This window comes from Larimichthys crocea, chromosome III, assembly GCF_000972845.2.
Source record: "Larimichthys crocea isolate SSNF chromosome III, L_crocea_2.0, whole genome shotgun sequence".
Classification (NCBI taxonomy): Eukaryota; Metazoa; Chordata; class Actinopteri; family Sciaenidae; genus Larimichthys; species Larimichthys crocea.
Window position 1 is genome coordinate 41,038,276 of NC_040013.1, and position 24,329 is coordinate 41,062,604.

Here is a 24,329-nt window from a genome sequence, read left to right on the forward strand (position 1 = left end):
TAGCACGGGTTTAATTTCATCTATCCATTCAGTAAATCGTTTTAAAACCTAAAATCTTACAGATACTGAGTAGCTTTTGTAAAAACAACAATTTCCCAGACATATACATGTTCTGATATTATTTCAACTTGAAATAGGAATGAGCGGCGGAGTGAGACCTCCTCTCTGGTTTCCATCAGGAGTCCAGTCAGTCACATGACGGAGCCGGGAATACCTCCTGACTCCCCGCGCCTCCTCTCCTCCTCCCCTCGCTCAGTCAGTCAGACTGTTTGCTCTGTCTTGTCGGGGTGTGTGTGTGTGTTGTGTGTGTATGTGTGTGTCAGTCAGCTAAGCTAGCTCGCTCGTTAGCTATCATCACCATCAATCGCAGCGGGGAACGACGCGAACATGGCGGACACAGCCAGGCACCCTCCGCCGGAGCACACCGACTTCCAGGAGCTGGAGGACGGGGAGGACCTGTTCCTGGAGCCGGCCGCTACACAGGAGGTAAGGTGGTGGAGGAGGAGGAGGAGGCAGAGGAGGAGGAGGAGGTGGTGATGAAGGGAGGCCATGGCAGGCAGGGCGTGATGCTTCCAGCTGACAGCAGATGAAAACTTAAAGGAGGGGGGGCTCCGGTAAACAGGGTTAATTTTCTGAATGAGGTTTGGTGCGTGTGCCCGTTTCATCCATTCGTGCACTGTCATCATTCAGCAGAGCAGCCGTGGAAACGTTTAGCTGTCTGTGTGTGTGTGTGTGTGTAACGATGGCCTTCAAAGCGACACTTACAGGAGCCGAGGAGGGTCATATTTGCGCAGACGAAAACGCAGGCTAAGGTGTGTTTGCTCGCGCTGTCAGGTGACAGTCACACAGGTGCGGGTGATGCTTTCAGGGACGACTGGGAAAAAAACAAAACAGAAAAAGAAAAACAACCAAAAGTGCAGTTCAACAAGTTTCTTCCTTGTTTTCATATTTTAAGACAGTTGTTGATGTTTTAATTGCTTTTGTTAGACACAATCCTTCTTGTGGGTTTACTTTACCTTTTTAACGGTGGAAGCTACAGAAAGGAGCAAGGATCCAGACAATGTTTCAACACGGTGTTGGCTTACGCGTAAAAACAATTACAGGTGGCCGAATATTCTAATGTAATAGGGCAGATGTCAGTTAAATGCTGTTATTTTCTAATTAATAAACATCATAAGCTGCAGCCTCAAAAGTCTGAAAAAAACTGAACACTACAGAGGTATGTTATGTTGCTGGATTATTGTACGGTGCACAGGCAAAACTTAATCTATCTCGCCTTGTTCTTTCTAAGAATTACAGAGAACTACAGCTTTTTCATTTCTGAAATGAACACAGTGCAACACCTTTTATGTTTCTTCGATTTTTACTACCCAGCACAACAGACGTGTATTTTCAAACATGGACAGCAAATGTTAGAAACGTGTTTAAGCTCCGTGTATTTTTCTCAAACCTTCTGTGTGAGCAAAATCAACTTTTATTGGTCGTCCATGTCGACAAAGAACTTTGATTCTGGTTGCAGGTTAATTATTTAACCTTAGGTCAAAATATTTTCCGCACTGTGCAGAAAAGAAATTCTCAGGACACTGCAGATGCAAACATCCAGCTAAACAAATGGAAACATGTAGCTGCAGGCGAGAGCTGAACAACTGTATGTACATGTACAGTGACTGTGACAGGGACATGAAATGTGGCTTCCTGTGTCAAAGTGACACAGGGCTTGTGTTTGGGCACCTTTTGTTGTTGTAGCCATGATGTAATTGGCACTTATGCATTACACGGCGTGTAATGCTGCCAGCAAACCACATTTTTCATTTAGTTTCAGAAAACTGCTGAACACAACAAAACAAAAACACATAGGGGGGTTCCAGAAGATTTTCATGATGTATGTTTTTAATTTAATATGTTCTCCATAAAGACAACCAGGCTTGTTGTAGGACTTTGTTGCCAAATAGCAATGAGCAGTTCTGTAAAAATATAACATCTATCTATCTATATAACTTTTTTGCTCACCTAAAACCAACTATATGCATGACTAGGTACCACCAGTGGTAAATTGGTATTTGTACGGTCTACAAGACGAATCACATTGATGTTGGATAAAAAAGAATTGTAACTTTCCAGAGCAGCAGCAGTAGCGGTACTGCTGTAAACCTCTGCACAGTGTCTTGCCGTCTGATAAGTCTTCAAACTCAAATGACACAAATTTTCATTGTCTCATCGGTACATGTAGCAACATATACCAACGCAGCCCCAGTAATATCTTTAGTCTGAAGGACTGGACAACAAGTGCTTGTGTTGACTGAAAACCAACACAAGTGCTTCTTTATATTTAATCTCCAGCAACAACCGCATCTGAAGTGACGCGTCAGGTCATGTTTTTGTTCTTCTTCTTTCTTTTCTTTGAATTTAGGTGAACAATAGTGAAAGTCCAAAACATTTAGAACAGTTTCTTATGTGAAAAGTTTCCTCTTAACATGTGTTGTAACTTCAGCTCAGAAACAATCTCACCAGGCTGCAATAACACACACACACACACACACACACACACACACACACAGAGGCCTGTTTTTCTCTTTTTGCCCTGTCAGCACTCTGGATTTCATTCCTGGTGATGATTGCCTTCCTTGGGTGTCACAACAGGACTCGTAAATGACCTGTGTGTGTGTGTGTGTGTGTGTGTGTGTGTGTGTGTGTGTCAGTCATCCACCACTTCCCCTGTGAGTAACAGAATGGTTCTGGGTGTGTTTTCATGGCTCACACACTGCTTCACAAGGACCAGTAAACAGATGAAGGATGTTAAACTTTAAGGTGGACTGGCGTTAAGTGCAGTGCTTAATAACCTCTGACTCCTTGTGTTTCCTCCTTTAGTGTGTCATTTTGCAGGAATGTGACACAGACATTCAGTTGACAGTTTCTCAGGTGTAACCTAGCTGAAACTGAGACAGTCTAACGTAACAGTCCTGCAATAAATCCTCCAATCATGACGTTATACCGACAGCTGTTTCCGTTATTTAGTCTACCATTTCAGATATAAATTTGGTCTTCAACTCAGGGTTTGGTGAGTATGTGGTCAGATAAGCCAGCAGGGCGCCCTCGATAACAGTTGCACCTTTCTGTGTTTTTTTAGTGTCACTCCAGTTCAGCTCTCACATGAATTTCCTCTGTCGTGTCCTCGTGTTCCCTTTTTACACTATTTCTTGCAGACCTTCTAGCTCAGTCTGTCTGTCTGTTTGTTCACTACTGCAGACTGAAATATCTCATTGACTATTAAATAGATTCTGATGAAATGTAGTTCAGACATGCACATGAGCCCCTTTTTAGATGAATGAATTTACTTATTTTTGATCTGTTTGTCTTAGAATTATTCAGGACTTCTGATCTGGATTTGGCCTAAGTGATTGGTTACATGTCGCTGGTTGTTGTAGCTGTTTCCAGTTGAAGTATGTGGTCAGTAAGAGATTTGCACGTTTGTTATTTGATATGTGAAAGTATCAGCGTTTCCTAATTGCAGATATTAGTGCCAGTTTGTTTATTCACTCTTTGTTGAATTCAGGTGTGTGTGTGTGTGTGTGTGCGTGTGCATGTGTGTGTGCACACAGTGTTTCCTCTGACCTCTCTGTGCGTTTGCTGAGTAAGGAAGGAGGAAGCTCCTTATTATCATCACTCATTTCCTCTTCTCTTCCTCCTCCACACTCCATCCTCCATCCTCTCCTCTTTTCATCTGCTCAGCTAAAATCTCTCAGTCGTCCTCTTCCTCTTTGCCCCCTCGACTCCAGCCGCGTACACAGGCTGAGAATTTGCTTTTGAAGCAGCAGGTGATGGTTTCATTCAGGTCTTTGTCTTTCGCTTGTAACAGAAGCTCAACAACAGACCACCGATTACGAAACACCTTTCTAACGGTGTCACTTTTCGGCAGAGTGGACTTGAAAACACAAACTGGCCTCATACAGTCATTATAAAATGTTCTGAAGTCATAAAGTGAGTGAAATCTTTTCTTCAGGATGTAAATCTGGAAAGTTAAATGGCTCAAATATTTAAACTGCTACTGTTAACAGATGTTCTGCAGTCTTCTACATCCACAACATTTTCTTTGTGTGTGTGTGTGTGGGTGGGTGTGTTAGTTGCGACACACTCTACCCATGTGATCCAGTAACTGTCAACCGCTACATGCAGATGAAGAAGGCTATCCTCAAGTTGATTTGCGAGCTTCGGTTCCTTCTTTGCAGTTGTGTTTGGAACTTGTCTTGTTTACCAGCTCATGGTTTAGTGCCTTGCAGGAGAGCACTTCACTGATGCAGGAGCTTGAAAATAAAGAAGCTGCTCTCATATTAGGGTCCACATTTCACCTTTCACTGCCATGAGATGAGGGATTTTACAGCTCTGGAGAGTTACAATTATTTGAATCGTCTATGTAATCATCATGTAAACGGCTTAAATACAGCATCCACGTTGCACGGTGATCTACCAGGAATGTGGGCTATATTTGATCACCTAATAAAGTTTCATGATGTTACGGCAAAATGCCAACTTCTTTTTGTCAGACGACCCAGTCTTTATTATAACTATTGATTGCTGATCAACAATTCCTTCTGTAGGTCCTATTAGGGCAAAAGTGCTGTAGAAAGTACCTTTTTAATCACACAAATCCAGTTTTTCTGCATCATTTAATTGGAATAAAATCCACAGACTACCTTAGTTTCCTGCTGAAACTAAACAATTTTTTGTTGCTAACTCAACATGACTGATTACACTAAACTTCCTCTAATGTTCCTATGTCTCATTACTGATCCGAACTGCGAGTCTCTTTGCCTGGAAGAGCTGTGACTGTTGCTGTGACGTCACGTGATCAGCACCACGCTGCTGCTGATCGATCAGTTTTACCTTCAGTGTTCGTGGAGCAGCTGGCCGTTTCCTCGCTGGCAGGCAGGAAGTTCTGTGGTTCAGCAGGATGGATGACACAAGCTGCTGGAAGCATTTTCTTCTTCTTCTTCTTCTTGTTCTGTGGAATATGTTGAGTCTGCACAGCTACTGTACAGATGTGGCCGCTGCTCTGCCTCCACTTCTCCTCTGCTGCTGTAAAGGGGTGAAAGTTAAAAGACTATGAGGAAGTGTGTGGAAGTGAAATACTCTGGAATAATGATGTTTAAATGACAAAGTGCATGTGCAACCACTGTTGAATATTTAATTTGGGGATGTGCTACTTTTAATTGCCTTACCTCAAAGTACCTTAAAGGGATAGTTGTGTTTTTTGTAGTGGGGTCATATGAAGTACTTATAGTCAATGTTTTACCTGCAGTAGATTGCCATCAGCACATTCCCAGTTTGAAGTCCCAGCACAGAAGCTGAGCTATGTGCCGCTGTGGACAGGATCATCAGAAAAAATTACTTACTTCCAAAATATCAATATCTGTATGCTGTATTGAGAATATTTTCACCACCTTTATTTGGCACTAACCAAAGAATTTCTGTATTCCTACACATATTTTATCCTAATTTTTTTTGGAACGTCCGTAACAATAAAGGGAGCCTATGAAAGATAAACAAAATAATTTAACAAGAATCTCTTGATACTAATAATCTATGATATTATCAGTATGAGTATTAACTTTATATTACTCATAAAAACTGTCTGGTTGCCCTTATTGCTGCACAAGAAGTGACGTATTTTTTTTGTGTGTGTTTGTAGTCAGGACCAGCCAGTCTACCTGCCGAAGACATCAGTACCAACTCAAACGGACCCAAACAGGATTCACTGTTTGATGATGATCCGGAGGACCTGTTCGCAGGTACAAACTGTCATTGATCTCTGACACCGTAGTATGCGATGTGGACACAGCAGCACACTGAACAGTGAAGGAGTCACTGAATGTGACGTGACACCTTAATTTACATATGTATATAGATTTTGCAGCTTTATAACACACACACACTCACTGCGCGTCTCTTTTCGTCTGTCCTACCGTAGAGGCAACAGAGGAGGTTTCGTTGGACAGTCCAGAGAGGGACGTCCTGCTGTCCGACGGCCCGTCGCCTGCCATCACCCCCATCACCCCTCCCACCTCAGTCATCACCCCTCGCCTCGGCCTCGCCCACGACGACATGTTCACACACTCCTCCTTCGACGAGGTGAGTGAACACACACACCACTTTTATTTTTTACACACATTGCTTTTTAATTCGTCTCGATCAGATCCTTGGAGGGTTTATTCTTTACTTTTAAACTGGGGAGAAAAACTTTTTTTTCTCACTGAAAAGGAAAAGAATTTCAAATTTGTTTTGTAGAATTAGATGTCAATTTCATTTTGTGAGGTTAGTATAAGACCAGATAAAACTTAATGATCCACGGAGGGGAAATTCACATCTTCTTATCTATTTGAAAAGAGTCATCATAAATCATGTTGCTGTAGGAAAAAGTGTTTTGTTCCCGTTTTCTGTAGATTGAAGAGGAGGAAGGCGGCGATTCATTTGACATGCACATATCAGTGTCTGACCCTGAGAAAGTTGGTGAGTACACACTAATTTCACACCCCTACAGTCCTGGAATATCCTGGATTATCCTGGAGCAATGAGAGCTGTATTTCAAGCAGAATAAGATCAGAGAAATCTTATTGGGGAAGTTAATAGGACAAAATGGGTTTTCCAATTAGTTCCTTTAATCAGCAGCCAGGAAGACAGTGCTTATGTTTTTCATCAGCCCTCCTTTCTTATTGTCCTTCCTGGAGATGATGTATTACATCACCTTTTCTCTGTAAGCAGCGACTCTGAAATGGATGAAGTAAGATGCAGAGCAGACAGTGACAGCACAACGATCTGCTCAGTCATACTGTTCATCGTACTTTATTATCGTGCTCATGGATTATTGATGTAACCACTGAAGCTCTGCAGCCTTGCTAATGCCCTCTGCAGTCTCTAATGCGTAATTACAGGCAGGTCACAGCCTAAAGTGTTGGACAGAACAAACGACACACTGGTGATTTAGTGGTCAAGTCTGTCCTGAGAGTTATTAACCATAAAGATGTAAGCTGACTGTACAGGACATTTGTTTTGTATTCAGCGGACGGTTTAGCTCTTAATTACTCAGCTTTCTTGACAGTCCCTTTATGTAAATATGAACAAGGCCACAAAGAGACAGTAAACAAAACTGTTGCAGCACTTTCTCCAAGAAAACACATTTAACCAGTTTAACCAGTTTGATATCTGAGCTTAGTGTTATCGCTGTTTGAATAGCGAGGAAACAAATGAAAATGTATTTGTGTGTGTGTATTTTAGTGCTTCATGTCAATACCATAGACCAACACTGATGCGACATTGAAGCAAACTAGTCATTTTTGTGTGTATTGTGTGTTCCAGGTGATGGGATGAATGCATACATGGCCTACAAAGTGTCGACCAAGGTGAGATTTATTTGAAACTGTACATTTTATATGATCTTACTTGTCTCACATTGGTCTATTTAATATATAAAGACAAGAATTTGTTGCGGTGACAATAAAGAAAATCAGAACTGCCTGCTACATTAGGCGGAAACGTTCATTACACACTTATTTACCACTACTCAGATGAACATCTCCAAAACTTATTTGAAATTGTTGTGGATATAAACAGATTGCGTTGTGCCAGAGACTGTTCACAAAGTTATCTAAATGTTAGTTAAGCTGCAACATTTTCAGTGAAATCAGACTGACGATTCAACACCAACAGAGACCAGCACAGCTGCTGAGACAAACACAGTAAATTTTCTTATGAGCTGTCTGTCTGAAAAATACATTTTAGTGTCAGAAGATATGTGTTTTGTCTTGTGTTATCTTATCTTATCTTATCTTATGCTACCTACAGTTAGCATGCATGTGAACAAGTTTTGGAAGTTAAGTTAATAAACTTCAGCATTTAACACTTACTGTCAGTGGTTAAGTAAATAAGTACATTTACTCTAAATATTTTAGGTAATTGTACTTTAGTCTATTTTCTGCTATTTTAGACTATCCTACATTTTAAAGGGAAACTTACTTTTTACTCTACTACATTTAATTTACAGCTTTAGTTACTTTAGTTAGTTTAGTTACCATGCAGAATAATGATGCACGATATGATCAGCAATCAAATTCTGTTGTATGATTAAGATAAGGCTGTATTAATGCCAGGTGGAAATTAATAAGTTACACAGCAGAATATAAAGTTATTAATTATGAATTAAAATCATCTCCACCTTTACCAGCTGCAACATTCAAGTGATGAACACATTAATGCACCAGTAAATATAATGCAATAAAATGATTAAAGTTGTTGTAAAATGGACCATCCTGCATGATGAGCACTTTTACTTATATGTACATTTTGATCCTGATAACTTTGTACTTTTACTAAATGTTTGAATGCACAATGTTTACTTGTGACAGAGTATTTCTACACTGTAGTATTGAAGTACTTTTACTTCAAAAAATAAACTGTCTGTTTACTCAAAGATAGAATGAAAAGATCATCTAAGTCAGTCCGATGCATCCCCTGAGGAACCTCAATGTATTTGTGGTGATATTTTTGTCTGGACCACTAGCAGTGTTACTACATGAAACATGTAGAAAGCTGTTGCACTGATGTTTTGGTGGCCATATTGAAGAGTCTCGAGTATTAATGTGAACATAATATGTTTCGATTTGTCTTGTAGACAAAAAACAGTCCTGTACTGTCATTTGAGAAGCACAAAACCTCTGCATGACCTCAGTTTTATTTTCTGCCCTCTCTCTTTGTGTCTCACGCACAGACCTCCATGTCTCTGTTTAAGGATAATGAGTTTTCAGTAAAAAGGCGTTTCAGTGATTTTCTGGGTCTACACAGTAAACTGGCCTCAAAGTACCTACACATAGGCTATATCGTCCCCCCAGCACCGGAGAAAAGCATTGTGGGTAAGTAAGTAAAGTCCATGTCACACTCTCTCCGCTGTTCCCAAACTGAGGTCCAGGCACACAATAGTAAATATTCATAAATATAACTAATAATTCACGTGTCTCCTCGTCTGCAGGGATGACCAAGGTGAAGGTGGGGAAGGAGGACCAGTCGTCCAACGAGTTTGTGGAGAAGAGGAGGTCAGCACTGGAGAGGTACGACATGAAGAAAACAACAAATACACAAAAACACAGCTGCAGGTTTATTCTGAAGGTTCACTATATAAAAGTCAGAGATATCTTATTAATAATGAAACCTTTGGCTGTTAAGTGAGCTGCAGTCACCGTCCTGTTGCTCACACCTCGTAGGCCAGTGACACAAGACTGAACGTTGTAATAAACATTGAATGGTGGAAAATAAATTACCCATTGGACCACAAACACCCCATCAGCCAACACCACCAAGCAACTGATGTCCAAGCCAAGCCACAGCCAGCTGGCTAATCCCACTTTAGTTACAGTCAGGCCCCTACCTATCATTGTTGTTGGTTACTGGAAAGCAGTCAGCCCCGAAGGTCCTTGATGAATTAATTGTCTGCATTAACAAGGAAGCTAATGTTAGTCAGTTAAAACCATAATATCACAGCATATTTGATGTGTTTTTTTTAGCTTTGACTTTGAACGTGTGTTGTAGCGGGTGTGCCCAAGTGTTGCACATTGTTGACACCAGAGGGAAGTGGAGGCACCTGGGAGTGTGCATACATGTGAAAGTCTGTCCTGAGTCTTTTAATATATGAATAATAATGATAAATTAAAGGGAACTACCTTTATTTTATTTATTTCTTTTTTTTTTTTTCACAGTTGATGCAGGGACAGCTCTCTAATCTCTCCTATGTGATGCATTCAAGGGCAGTCTAACCTGAGAAATGATATCAGTTACTGGTTTTAGTTTTTATTGTTCCCACAAAATAAACAGTAAACACAATTAGTAGCTTTTGCAGAAATAATTGTTAGATAATGTTTCTGTTATATGAGACCAAATAGTTTCTGATTTTCTTTCCACTGCTGTAATGTAGTAATGAAACAGAGATTATTGTTTCCCATCCCCCAGATTGGTGTATTTCTGGCTTTTAAAGTGACACAAACTTTTTAGTTTGACCTAATTCAATATTTGAATCTTTATTGACATATGCACAGAGAACATAACTTTGTTATAAATATGGCTGAATTCCATTTAGCCCTCTTTATTTACACATGTGCTTTTCCTTCCTCGATTATAATTAAGTTTGCTTTAATTGTGTGTGTGCACGTGTGCATGCGCTCAGTTGTGATAAAGACTAACTTGGTCAGTACTTTACGGGCCGAAAGGTTAAAGCACAAATATTAGATACATCATTATCACAACACACATGTAACTGTGTGTGTGTGTGTGTGTGTGTGTGTGTGTGTTCGTTCAATACCGAGGAGGTTGGGGAAAGGTGGGTGGGGCTGACATTCTGCTGCCCTTTACTGATGGTGTTTGATTGACAGGAAGGTCAGCCAGTGACCGCTGATGGATCTCAGAGCTGCAGAACTCCACACTGATGGACACACATTTTAATTTTTTTCTTCCTTTTCTAAAAGCTGAATTAGGAAATCTGAATATACACACCTTCTACCTCTTTCTCCGCTGCCTCGTATCAGTCAGCCAAGCGTTATAACTAACTAGCAGGTCTGCCAACAGCAAAGGTTTTCTTTTGATGAGTTTCTCCTTTTGCTCTGTTTCAGGTATCTGATGAGAACGGTGAAGCATCCCATCCTGCTGAAAGATCCAGATGTCCTGCAGTTTCTGGAGAGCTCAGAGGTAAAAATAAAAATAAAAATACTCGAAGATTATGAAAAAGAAAAAACTAGGACATCACTCCAATATGACTTTTTAATATTCCCACCACACCCAAAGAACATGAACGTACCTGATCAAGTGTCAAACACGTTAGCGGCAGTCAACAACAAACATGTTATGAACAGTCAGACCTCCATTTTTTTCTTGTTTCCACACAGAATCGATTTAGTTTAGTCAGCCTTTAAAAGTTGACTACAGTGTGCATTATCAGTGAGATTCTTCGTCTTCATCAGTGCTTCACTGCAGTAAATCAACAAAACCTATAAATTGCAGTTTGGCTCTGTTATTTTAACAACTTGGACCAAGCGAATGCTGTTGTCTGAAGCAGGCCTCAGTGCCAACACTTAAAATTCGTGGCCAGGCTGAACGTGGATGGCAACTGTAACTGTTGAGCCCTGGTCTGAAGTCCTTTTCCATTTCTGGAGTTTAACTTTCACCTGGACACTAGATCACTAGGTAGGAGCTAAGTGTGGCAGATTTGGTTGTGAGATGTAATTTGCAGCAAGGTTTGGATCAGGCCCCTTTTTTTTACTTTGTACTGAACTAGCGATAAGACACCACGATGAGACTTCACATGGCTGAACTATATGGGTGTTATAATTGATAGTTACTATCCAGGATTTATCTATTTATCATGCTAGGGCTTGGAACTATATTGATTAATTATTTTTTTTAAATTGTTGCACGATGTCTCATTTTCAGTCCAAAAGTAACACAGATGACTGATGATGTTTTGAATCACATATTTTTGAAATCTGTTTAATGATGATGGTGATTAATGATGTTGATTTTATCTGCTGCACAGCTGTCCTCTACACAGAATAATTGATTAAACATGACAACTTTGGGGCAACAGAAACGAGCTATGTTTGCCTCCAATTGATAAAAGTCAAATATTCACTCTCTTGTAGCTCTCTCTTTGGTCTCTACCTACTCCTGAGGGAAATATCTGTCTCATTAGCTGCTAAATGCTCCACTATATTCACCAGCTGGTTGCTTAACTGTGTCTGGCTGCTGGTTGATGCTGAACAGGAAGTCTACAGCAGGAAAATTGGATTTGACCCAGGACTGCTGCCACAGAATATTCCAAAAATATTATGTCTCTTTATTCAATAACCTTGACTGCTGTTCTCCAGTGTGTGACACTCTCTCACACAGAAGCAGCTTGGATTGTTCAGAGTGTCAATGGTCAGGGGGTCATGAATAATCCATCCTCTGAGGACCATTAATATCCACGATAACGTCCTCGTAATCTGACCAGTAGTGTTGCGACGTCTCACTCTGGATGAAGAAGTTGGACACACACACAGACTGACTGAATAACTAATAGACAGCCTTGGGCCCTGCCTCAAAGAGGGTAAAAGCAAATAACCGGCCCCCAAAAGAGGCACAAAAAAAAAACTGTGCCTGAGTTTCTCTTCACTTCTTTTTCTCAACATGCAGCAAAGCGTCCTGACAAGGTCAAACCAACGAGTCTGCGCCTGCAAGCAGAGCCTCTAAAAACTGCCTTAGGGTTTAAGGGCCTGCGGCGTTTCCTGTTTCCTTGTTTTATTGTCTACTCTCAGTAAATTCTCTGTAACATTTCATCTTGTTGGTTCAAACTGTCCAACTTCCCCTGCCTCCTCCTCCTCCTCCTCATCACCCTCTCTGCCATCTACCTAACTGCTGGTGGGATTATGTTGGGAAGGAGCCGGCAGTCGTGAGGTCCAAAATAAATGGCCTTGTGTCACAGATTTAACAGATGAATCACTCGGACACTTGACCGAGCGTGTCGGTCCGTCCGGCCCGCTTAATGAAACACAACCAGAGGAGGAAGGAGGGAGGGAGGGAGGGAACGGTGCAATTCAAAGCTATTTTTACCCCCCCGCCTCCACACATTTACCCTCGTTCCCCCATCAGTGAGGACCCCGGGGACCGAGCCGTCCCCCGGTTGCTCCCGTTCCTGTTAAATGAGATTGGAGGGTTAGGGAGGCGGGGAGGGTAAATCTCCTCCAGCATCAGAGGAAAACCCTGTATGTCCAGGAAAAAAAGCAAACTTTTCCAAAATGAAGAAAAATGAGCCTATTTTCAGATGGACGTCCAGGCGTTTTCAGAGTGATGCGATGGGTTCTGAGTTGGTTTTTGCGGCTGTTAAAGTTGCTCTGCACATAAAGCAGCTGCATTAAGTCTGATTGGAAACGTGGGAGACATTACAAACACATGGAGAGGAGAGAAAAGGCCAAAGCTGGGATAGATTTAGAGGTGGAAGGAAAGATGGGAAAAAAGCAGAAAATGGGGGAAAAAAAAACAAAAAAAAGAAGAAAAGAGAAACAACATTCAGCAAAAGAAACAAAAAATTAAAGGAAAGAACAATCATGGTGATGAAAAAAAAGTGGACAGTGAAGATTTAATACAGAGACAAAGACTTGGAAAGGTGGAAAGGATGAACAGAACAAATTAACATTAACAATTAACAAGAAATGAAGAGAAACCCACACGAGACAAAGATGGAGAGATTTTTTTTTTTAGAAACTATGAATCAAAAATGAGTATCTGACGAGATAAAGATAAAAAATGGAAAATGAAAGCGCTAATTAAAGAGAAAACTGTAGGAGACTGGAAAGAAATGTAAATTAAATCAAAAGATGAAGAAAACTGAAGATTGGATAAATGGATGTTTGCAAAAAGGTTATTGGAAGCAATCAGAAAATGAGTGAGCGACAAAGAAAGAAAACAACGGCAAGGAGTCAAAGAAGTGGATACAGAAAGAGAAAAAGATTAAAGTGAAAAGCAAATTATAAAATGAAAGAGAGAAAGGAGGAGAGTGATATTATAACATGACTATAAATCCTCCTATAAAAGCTGGGCCTGAATTAATGACCAACTACAAACTAATAATGACTGTTCTCTAATAAAGTTCAGGTGGAATTATCAGTACTATAAAAGCTCACCTGGTAATTTTAATAAACATTTACACTTTTACAGATTTGTCATATTTTCCTGAAGATTTTGTAAAGCTTGAAGCAGAAACAGGTGGGATTATGCCCCTTAAACCACTGGAAGACTTGTGATGTGAAACATCGGTGCAAGAAGTGTTTTAGTTTAATTGATCAAAGCAACTGGAAATAATGTTTTAATAAAAACAGTATTGAGGTTTAAGGGAGAACGTATATGAACGTATATTCATCAAATGCCTGTCTGTGTTTGTCTCTTTCTCCGTTGTCCAGTTGCCGCGGGCGGTCAGCACTCAGGCTCTGAGCAGTGCCGGACTTCTCCGAATGGTCAACAAGGCTGCAGATGCCGTCAACAAGATGACCATCAAGATGAACGAGTCAGACGCTGTGCGTAAAGAAGGGGAGATGGAGGGTTGAGGGGAGTGATGGAAGGAGGATGTACAGGAAGAGAATAGTGGATATCAGGGAAGAAGAGAAGAGAGAATGAGGTCTCAGTAAGATTGGATGAATAACGGGAAGTATAGGAGCAGAGAAAGATTAAATATGAAAGGATGGAAGTGTTGCAAACAGTGGGCCTTGGTCAGGAAGAAAGTAAGGGGAAATGAGGGAGATGAAGATGGGAAGGAAAAAAGGAAGGCAATATGCACTAAGGAAGTAGTGATGGGGGAAGGAGAGGACGAAAGAAGGATGAAGTAAGGAATTAGGGGAGATGGAAAGAAGAGAACAAAAAATGAGAAGGGAGGAAGAAAAGAAACATAGGAATAAGGAAGTAGGGAGGAAGAAAGAGGATAGAAACAAGGCAGTAGGTATAAAGGGAAAGAAGGACGATTGGAAATATGACAAAAACAAAGAGATGATTACTGAATAATGAAAGATTATTTTAGTTGACACAATTTAGCTTAGCTTAACTGATGCTCTGACTGAACTGCCATCTGTGTGTGTGTCAGTGGTTTGAGGAGAAGCAGCAGCATTTTGAAAATCTGGACGTTCAGCTGAGGAAACTTCATGCCAGTGTGGAGTCTCTGGTCTGTCACAGGAAAGGTACGATGCCCAGTGTGTGTGCTTGTAATTATTTCCTGATCTCTGAGGATTTCGTGGTTGCTCCGAAGGATCAGGTTCAGCTATTAGCTTTCTGTTCACATATACAGAAAATACAGTGTCGCTATTACACCATGAAACATTACTCTAATCACGCTTCCATCCAAATGGTGAGCAAATATTGACCAAATTCTCAGAAAATCTGCAAAAAAATTAATTAATAATGCTTGCTTCCAACCACTGCTTCTGCTGCATTTGCCTCGACAGTGATGTTTCATGTAGCTGTAACACAATTCACTTGAATTATGCAGGAGATAGTGTAATTTGTAGATTGTTCAGTTTCATTCCCCAGATATCAAATACTGACACTTTGGGTTGGTGGACTGAAGATTCGCAGCATGCCACCTGTTGTGTTGTGTAGCTCACTCTGAGCCACTTTGACGACCTGAGAATGAGACTTAAGAGATAAACTGCAGTATCTTTCTGACTGACCTGACCTTTAAGTCACACGTGTCACATGAAGGTGGACAGATCAGGTTTTACTTCAGGGAGTGAAGACTTCTTATAGCAGTAGAAACATTCAAACTATGAAAAATGTTTGTTATTCAACTTTCTGTTGTTGTTTGTTTGATATAATTAATATTAATTATATTTCCACAGAAGCTGGATTTACAAATTAATAATTGTTGTTTTTTTTTTTAAATAGTTAAGTAAATTTCCTCTGTCGTCTCTTCTCCAGAGCTGTCAGTGAACACGGCGCAGTTCGCCAAGTCGGCGGCCATGTTGGGGAACAGCGAGGACCACACAGCCTTGTCCCGAGCTCTGTCCCAACTGGCCGAAGTGGAGGAAAAGATCGACCAGCTGCACCAGGACCAGGCCAACGCAGACTTCTACCTGTTCTCAGAGTTACTGGGTGACTACGTCCGCCTCATTACTGCCGTCAAGGTACGACTGTGTCTGCTTATTACTCATTCCTTCATTTTTGTAGTCAGTTTAACGACTTCTCATCATGAAGTCAAATCAACTAAATAAAACCTGCAGCTTCTGTAACAGAGGAAAACATTTTCCGTCTTCAGTACTCCTCTTTTCAGCATCCCTGAAAAGAAAACACTGTTTGTGGTTCATAATAAAACTTGAATAAAGGTATTTTAGTTACATTAAATGATCTCAAATGATCTGATAAATAATATCTTGTAATCGGAAACTGATTTTTTGAAGTTTCAGGGTCTTTGTTCAGAGTTATTTATTAATATTGTGAGTATTTCTAGGACAATTAGTGTTTATTAAACTATGTGCGTGTGTTTGCAGGGTGTGTTTGACCACCGTATGAAGACGTGGCAAAAGTGGCAAGACAGTCAGTTGCTCCTGCAGAAGAAACGAGAAGCTGAAGCCAAACTGCAGTGCACCAACAAACCAGACAAACTGCAGCAGGCCAAAGACGAGATCAAAGAGGTGAGACAGACAGACAGGCAGACAGACAGGCAGACAGACAGAGAGACGGATGAATGGCCAGAAAGATAGATGGATGAATATAGACAGAAACAGTAATGAAAGTACTGTGGTTAAATTCAATTAAATCTTCGATTTAGCCTCATATATATCGTGTTCAGTGTGCACGGAGTTGCTGAAATGGGCCAAAATCAATTAAATAAATTGCTGTAGATTAATAATGGTTCATTTTATTTGATTGAATGGGCACGTAATATTAATTTCTGGAAATATAGATTACAGTCACTCTAAACTAAACTTTGAAATAAATTACATGGCGTATAATCTTTCACTTTCACTAACATTTAAGCAACAATAAATAAGAAAGTGGTAATAAAGATGATGCAGCATTGTTAGACAGTAATGTAATATTAGTAAATAAGTAATAATAGTAAGTTTCAGAGCGTACATGTGTATTTTAAAAGCTAGTGAATCTACAACTTTGCTAACAGCCAAGCTGGCATTGCTTACTAGTCCAACAGCAGTCAGCCCAGCTCGGCGTCTGTCTTTCAGCCTTTTTATTTCACAAAGCTCTCACCAACGACTGAAAGCCAGTCACAGATTTGCTCTTGTCTAGCAGCTTCTTGCTTCATCGTCTCCTCTGAGCCTGGCTTCGTTGCCCGCTCTACTGGTTCTGATTCCGGTGCCCATTCTGGCATCACTCCCCGTCCCCGGGCCTTAAAAACCTATCCTTCCCGGCAAAGCTGCTGTGCTAATGGTGTACACACTAACTCTTTTTTATGAGATGGTGAGACCAAAAGCACTTGCATTCATCACGTGAACACAAACACAAGTCCAAATGAATGATGATATTTGCCTTTAATCAGATAAAAAAAACAAAAAACGATGTTGGAGGGCACTGAATCACATCGGCCACTTAAGAAACTAATGTTGCAGGTTATTGCTCTGACATCTGATGATTGCCTTCATTACACCCTATAATCATGAACATTATTGTTCTTGAAGCCTTTGAAAAATGAACTGTGCACTTTTTTAGCATTTTATGAGTGTAATTATAATACATTTTATACGCTTTATGGCTCAAAATCTAGTTTTACTTAATCAAGTTAAATGTTGCTCCCGGGAATGACTCTCCTTTCGCTGAGGTTGTTGGTGTGTCCAGTCAGATAAAACGAGCGCACCTCCACTGCTCAGTCATGTGAAAACTTTTTTTGGTATAAAAATCTTGTTTTCTTTCAGTCTGCAGACTTCACATGAACTCAGTACGACAAACAAGAGCAGGAGAGAGTAGAAAAGTACTTTATTAGAGCGTCTGTTCAAGCTGTCACCACACAAATTCATCCTCTCTCTCAGGATACAACACACACACACACATACAGTGGGCATGGTCGGGGGTCTGGTATTAGAGCAGAGGAGCTGTCAGATGTGGGGTGTTGGGAAGTGGGGGAAGCTGTCAGAAGCTGCAGACGAGGACAGATCGCAGTAGAGTTACAACCAACATTTATTTGGAGCCGACATGAGTTTTGCCGCCTGTCAGGAGTCGGGTTTTGGTTCACGCCTTGACAACAGCCAACAGAAAACACACAGCGGCTTTTTCTAAAAAAAAAAAAAAAGTCAAAAAAAGAGAAAAGAGTTTTACTTCACGCTGCTGCTGTTGGAAACCTGGTGAGCCGCTGCTACAGACAACACGTCACTGCTGGAGACCAGACCTCTTCACACTGTACATACATTTATAGTCCATGATCTGAAGGGAAAGAGTGATTCTGTGCACATGAACCTTTTTAAAGGTCCACAAGAAATTTGTGTGGGAACGATTGGCAGAGGACGTGGGGAATGTGTGAACGTCCTCCTCCTGTGAAAGCAGCAGAAACTCCTCAGCCGCCTTCTTTCCTGCTGCCTCGCTGCTGCTTGTGTCATGATGTTTTCCTTTTCCCTGGACAAACATATCTGTTATCCTCCTCACAGTAACAAAAAATGAGATAAGTACGAGGGAGCATTTGAGACCAGGTCCACACTGAGCAAGCTAATTTCCTACTCGGACACATGCACGCACTGTAATCCATTATATCTTGTCTCTCATGTCATTTGTTAATAAACTGGCTTCAGTCAGGTACCTTATATACATTACATCTGTTGCATTTGCCCCCTATGTAAATATAAGTACAATTTTGTATATTTCATTCTCTGTACTTCTACTACAATTCAGAGGCAAATATTGTACATTTAATTTGTATTAAGACACAACTTTAACTTGTTTATATTGTCATGCTAATACTTTTGTACTTTTACTCAATTAAAATTACAAAGCAGGACTTAGTAACTTAAAATCTTTCTTCACTAAAGTAGTAAACTCAGTCGGTAAATTAAAGTAAGCACAGCAAAAAAATTCTAATTATCTTAACTGAGGACTGTGGTTCAGCACTAAATCAAACTTCCCACAGCTCAGTGGTTTAAAACACAGTGGTGTGTTTAGGGTCTGTCACATTATTGAACCACACTGCCCCCTGTGGGCACCAGACAGAAACAACAGGCAGGGTTGCTGTTGCTGTGAGTCTGCTGCTGTCTGTACACTGTTTTGTTCATAGAAATCCTCCAAAATGTGTCAATAAAAGTCATTTATCTTCTAGATGATAGACCAGACTTAAATCAGAGCTAACCTTTCAGGGAATTTATGGACCTGAAGTCTTTTTTTATGTTTTGTAATTTAAAGTTGTTGTTTTTTTGTTTTTGTTTTTTAAAGGAAGATACGAATATTATTTAGTCTCAGAATGCTTAAATCTGAAAATGTGCAGACCAAGGGAAAAAAAAAACATAAAAAAAAGAACAATTAAAGGAATAATTTCCAAATTAATATAAACGTTTACAAAATGTTCATGCCTCTTGATCGATGATCTTGGGGGTTAAAGTAGCTGTTTAGACTCTTAAAAGTCCTCCTGGCATGCTCCGTCGTCAGATACACTTCTAACGACTGTATATCATTGGTCATATTTACAAAAAAAAAAAGCTCATTTTTGATGTAAACGTCTACATTTAGCTATTCCTGCTCACAGAGCTAGTACTTTAAGAGTAAGAAATAAAATAAAAAAATACAGTAAATACAGTATATGTGCTGCTGTCTCCTGGCATGCAAGGTCTCCACCTAGTGTTGGATGTATTTTTAAACCCACTGGGAATTTTGAGTTTTGAGCCTTTGCTGTAGCTCGTCAGTGTGGTGTGCTGAAGCCAGAGTAACCTTACAAATTAGAAATAATTTTATGATAATTATTGATGATGTCATTGTGATTAGATCAGAAGCTGGCTCTACAACTAAATCAAAGCACGCCATTTCTATTACTTTCTCAATGTCTCAACTCAGACTAAGCCAAAATAAAATAATATAATATAACTTGAACAAAATGTTGATTTAAAGGTAACATCTGATCATAGAACAGCACAAAACAATAAATATTTACTTCAGATTGAGTTTGTACTCAGAAAGTGCAAAGGAAGTGTTTGTTCTCAGCTCTTGTGGCTTCAGAAATATTAGATATCTCATCCAGGTAACGCCTCGGCTCGTTTCATGGTGTTTCAGGGAGGACTTTTCCTTTTGGTTGGTGATTTTATTTGCTCATGTCTCTGGATCTTCCTCTATGATTTTGGAAGCTCTGAACATTTTTTCTTGCCTCTTAAATTTTGTTGCATTTTCCTTGCCATGCCTTCCTGCAACCAGGAGATTGAGGAGGTAGGACCTGCCCCGTCTGTCTGTCTGTCTGTCTGTCTGTCTGTCTGTCTGTCTGTCTGCACCTCTATGTCCACCTGCCTTACTGCCTGCTTTACACTCTTTAGTTGCCTCATTGTACTGTTTGGTTCTCATATCAATTGTTTTGTTGAATATTTTCATGATGCCATTCATTTGTCCATTTCTCCTCCTGTCAAACAGTTCAGCGTCACATGAATTAGTTTGTCAGATTAGGTCAGAATTTCTGAAATGTTCACTTTGGAATATTAAATAATTCTGATCTTTTTTTCTGAACATCAGTGCAGAAAATGTGTCCAAATTCTAACGTGAAACTTAAAATCAGACAAACCCTTTCATGTGACAGATCATCAAGTCAAACAAAGTTTTTTTTTATTTGCATCCATGTGGCTGATAGAGCCTTCGGTCTTTGTCTATGAAAACATCATATAACCAGGGATTCGAGCTAATTAAATTCATCATTATTTCATCTCTTTAAAGACTCATTTAATCAGGCAGTTGTTGTGTTAGTTCAGTAAATAGCAATAACTTCAATTAACAAGCTTTCTCTAAACTCCAAGTATTAACACTGTTCAGCCAGTTCATTACAGGGATGGAAATACATGCAATGCTCATTATTTGATTCAATTAATTATCTCTTGATTACTAAATTATTAAATCTTTTAAACGTTTTTAGACTCCCAAAAAATGTAATCATTATCCGCTTTGAACATTTAATATCACTTGGGCCATGATCTTTAAAGTCATACAGTGTGCACAGTTTGTTTTGTTGTTGCTGAATCTTTAAAGTCCAACATCTGTAAAAATCTTTAGGTGTTCAGGATTTGTTGAGTTTACAGCTGAGAATTTATAAATCAAAATATCCAAACAGACCAACAAGACACCTTGCTGGGAACAGGAATGCAAAATGCGGATATGAAATGCAAATCATAATTATCCTTGTCCTTCTTTGTGTATGTGTGTTTCAGCTGGAAGGGAAGGTCCAGCAAGGAGAGAGAGACTTTGAACAAATCTCCAAAACCATACGCAAAGAAGTCAGTAGGTTTGAGGTGAGATGGGTGGATGGATGGATGGATAAATTAAATGTTCATCTGTTGATGTCAGGTACCTGAAATTCTCTGTATATTAAAACATGAAAATATATGTCTGACTTTTAGCCGTTTGTTTTTTTCCAACAGAAAGAGAGAGTGAAGGACTTTAAAACGATCATTATCAAATATCTGGAGTCACTGGTTCAGACACAACAGCAGGTATACAAAATAACAATATTATCACTATTCTTTTTATCTTTACATTTATATATTACAATACTGTTGTATGTAATTTAGCATAATAGTTCAATATAAACAAGGATGACTCTCGTTTTATGGAAGTCTACGGCTGCCCATATTAAAATCGAATTAATCAATTTGGATGTTATACGATTTCTTCTTTTGGAATTATCTAGAATTAGGAAATGATTTATACATAAAACAAAATTTCCATTTTGCATTCATAGCAGTGCTATGTTTAGGAGTGCACTGAAAATTCTTTGTCAATGCATTAATTATATTATATATAAATTATATATTTTCACACATCATTTCAAAATACATCACGTGCACACAAGGTTCACTTAGATTCAATGATTTCATTTGTAATATTGGCAGCCACAAACTTCCATAGTCTCAGAAGATTTTTTTCATATAAGATTTGTAACTAAAGCAAATCTTTTTCTTTTTCTACTGCAGCTGATAAAATACTGGGATGCCTTCTTACCCGAGGCCAAGGCCATCTCATAGAGTCCACACATACACAACAGACAGTCCTGACTGGCTCTGGTCAAACTACTCTACCCATAATGCACCTGTCCTCCTGGGTCACCCTCATCCTCCAGTTTATGCCCAGAGTGAAAAAGAAAAGTGAGGCAGCGAATCAGAGGGACTTTTCTGCAGTTAAAAAAAAAATCAAAAACAAAACTCTCTTGAATTCACAGTTCACCTTCTGCTCTTCCTCTTTTCCTCCTGCTGAACTCTGCTGCGTTCACGTCCTGAGAGAGTCGCTGTTGTTTCCCTGACTGATGCCATCACAATTATAACAACAAAAAATCTGAGTTCCCATGTGGAATTTTTTTGTAATCTGAAACCTGTAATGATTATTATTTTCCAAAGCTCAGAATCCTGTATGACATGAATGCAGCATGAGTTATGACCTCTCCTCTGCACACAAACACATTCTAACATGGTGGTTTTTACAACTTGAGCACTTGGTGAACTTACTTTTTCAGCAGACATTACATGAATGGGTGAGTGGAGAAGTGTGTTGAGGGTATTTGCCTTTATTTTTAAGAATAACCTCAGTGTTCTGACCTGTTGAATGTATGGAAGCACATTCCTACCATAGAAAGGAAAAAGATGAAAAGTTAGAAATGATCAAAATAAAAGTGGTTCAGATCAGAGAAAGTCAAAACGATGTGATAGCTTGGATTATGGTACAGTTTTAGTGAAGAACTAAAGTCAAAATTATGATACATTAAGTCTAACAATTACATTTTTAGACAAAAAACATGACTTTACAATGTCCCCTGATTTAACATTTATATGCAGTGTATAAAAATAAAGGAGAACACTCTAGTTGTAATCTGATATAAGTGTTTATTCATAATTTGGAACAACTGTAATCCTTAGTATGAGTACCAATACCTGGAGGCATAAATGGATTATAATAAAAGAAAATACAGTCAAACAGAGTTGTAATAATATATAATATGTCTTAATGGGAGTTAAGTTATAATTGTCGACAAAAACCTGACTTGGAACTATATTATATTGTCTTTAAAACAATTTCAATCAATACAATCTTTGTATTCTGCGTAGAAATGCTAAATCGGAGGACTTAACGTTATCCAGATAAATGTTCCCAAGGTCAAGAATGATCCGTCACTCTCAGATTCATCATAGTGTTTGCACGTGGCATAAGATTTATATATTTAATCATTCCTGACTTTTCATTTTATCTTGTTTTCCTGGCAAGAAAAGGCTTCCATACATTGTTCCTAAATAATACAGTAGCCGTGGCAGTTGCTCTGGAGAAGGTTAGAGTCAGTTGAAGCACATTTAAAAAAAATGCAAAACTGTAACTTCTACCATTTCCTTCCCCAGCAACAGAATTTGAAGCTCTCTCATTGGATGTGTCCTGCTGACTTCTAGCCTTGCAACCTTTGATTTTCTCCTTTTCACCTTTTTTTTTTATTTTTTTTTTATCCAGCACTACCTGTTGTTATGCCAACAGTGCTAGCAGCTTTTTTTTTTTTTTCTTTTTCTTTTTAAAGAACAGAGCAGCAGGTGGGGACAAAATGGGAACTTTTCTCCACTAAAAATCTCCCAAATAAACTTTAAGTTAGAATGTCTGTGGTTTTATTTTGAAGTTTGGAACGTGAGCTGTGAAACTGATCCAGGGTCAGTGATGAAGGACGACTGACTGCATCCTTCCCTGTTTTGTGTCTTGTACTTCCTGTCACCTGTTCAGTCCTCTCACTTCCCCTCATGCCTTTCAAAACAAAAGACCTTATTTTTGTTTCTTTCTTATTTTGTTGCTGTATGATCGTCAGTGAAGGCAACATTTTTCTGACTGTCATTTTCTGGTTCAGTTCACTGCTGCAGTCAGATGAAAATAAGATACCATTATGTCTAGGTATTGTTAAAACAGTGTGTAGCTAAGTCTTACTCCACACTTAAAACACTCCTGACAGGGGTTCCAGATCTAGTTTGGGAAGCAGCTCCACGTCCAAGGAAAAGTCTTCATTAGTAATTCAGTACTTCATTTAGATAATGTGTTCGATCATGCAGTTCAAATCAACAGTCAACAAGAACTGAGCAGCAGTTCAGAACTGAACATGAAAACTTCGAACAGTACCTTGATGTTTTTCTTCTTATCTCTTTTCCTCAAAGAGGAGAGACTTTGATGTTTTGAATTTTGGTTTAATAAATTTAACTGGAAATTAAAGATTGCTTCTTAGCGTCTTTAGCACTTTCAGTTTCGGCAGCTTGTGATGTTAACGAGCAGTTTTCGCTGCAGAGGAAGGATTTTCTGTTGAAGGAGACTGAACTGAAGCCAAAATTCAGAGTGTCCGGGTAGTTTCAGGAGCAGAGGAAGTGAGTGACTGTCAGGTGACAGACTGCGTGTCCGTCCAGAGAGCAGCCTCAGACTGTGAGGATTATTTTTGCAGGCGGTTTCTCTTCCTATTGATCAGTGTGAGGGCTGCAGTTATAAATACTGAACTGCAAATTTTACTCTTCTTGATTTCATTTTGTTGAATTTAAAGCACATTTCATTATGAGAAGATCTCACATCCCGAATCTGTCAGAGAAACTACAAATCTGACATTTTCATCTCTTATTAGATTCAAGTTGAAAGTAAAACTGGAAATATAT

General features: G+C 39.4%; 1 protein-coding gene across 2 annotated transcripts; it reads left to right on the plus strand.

The window, feature by feature from the left end:
- The first annotated feature begins 141 nt into the window (after window positions 1–141).
- snx2 (sorting nexin 2) lies at window positions 142–24,294 on the plus strand. Of its 2 annotated transcripts, XM_027277278.1 has the most exons (16): window positions 142–486; window positions 5,687–5,786; window positions 5,966–6,126; window positions 6,438–6,504; window positions 7,351–7,394; window positions 8,759–8,900; window positions 9,017–9,095; window positions 10,647–10,722; window positions 13,968–14,081; window positions 14,642–14,735; window positions 15,472–15,677; window positions 16,041–16,184; window positions 19,891–19,902; window positions 20,886–20,966; window positions 21,096–21,167; window positions 21,648–24,294. In XM_027277278.1, the coding sequence occupies exons 1-16, from the start codon at window positions 388–390 to the stop codon at window positions 21,696–21,698; spliced, it is 1,542 nt and encodes a 513-aa protein (XP_027133079.1). In that variant the 5' UTR covers window positions 142–387; the 3' UTR covers window positions 21,699–24,294. The 2 variants fall into 2 exon arrangements, with proteins under 2 accessions (XP_027133079.1, XP_027133082.1); XM_027277281.1 differs by lacking the exon at window positions 19,891–19,902 and having other exon boundaries at window positions 144–486.
- Window positions 24,295–24,329: the final 35 nt, after the last annotated feature.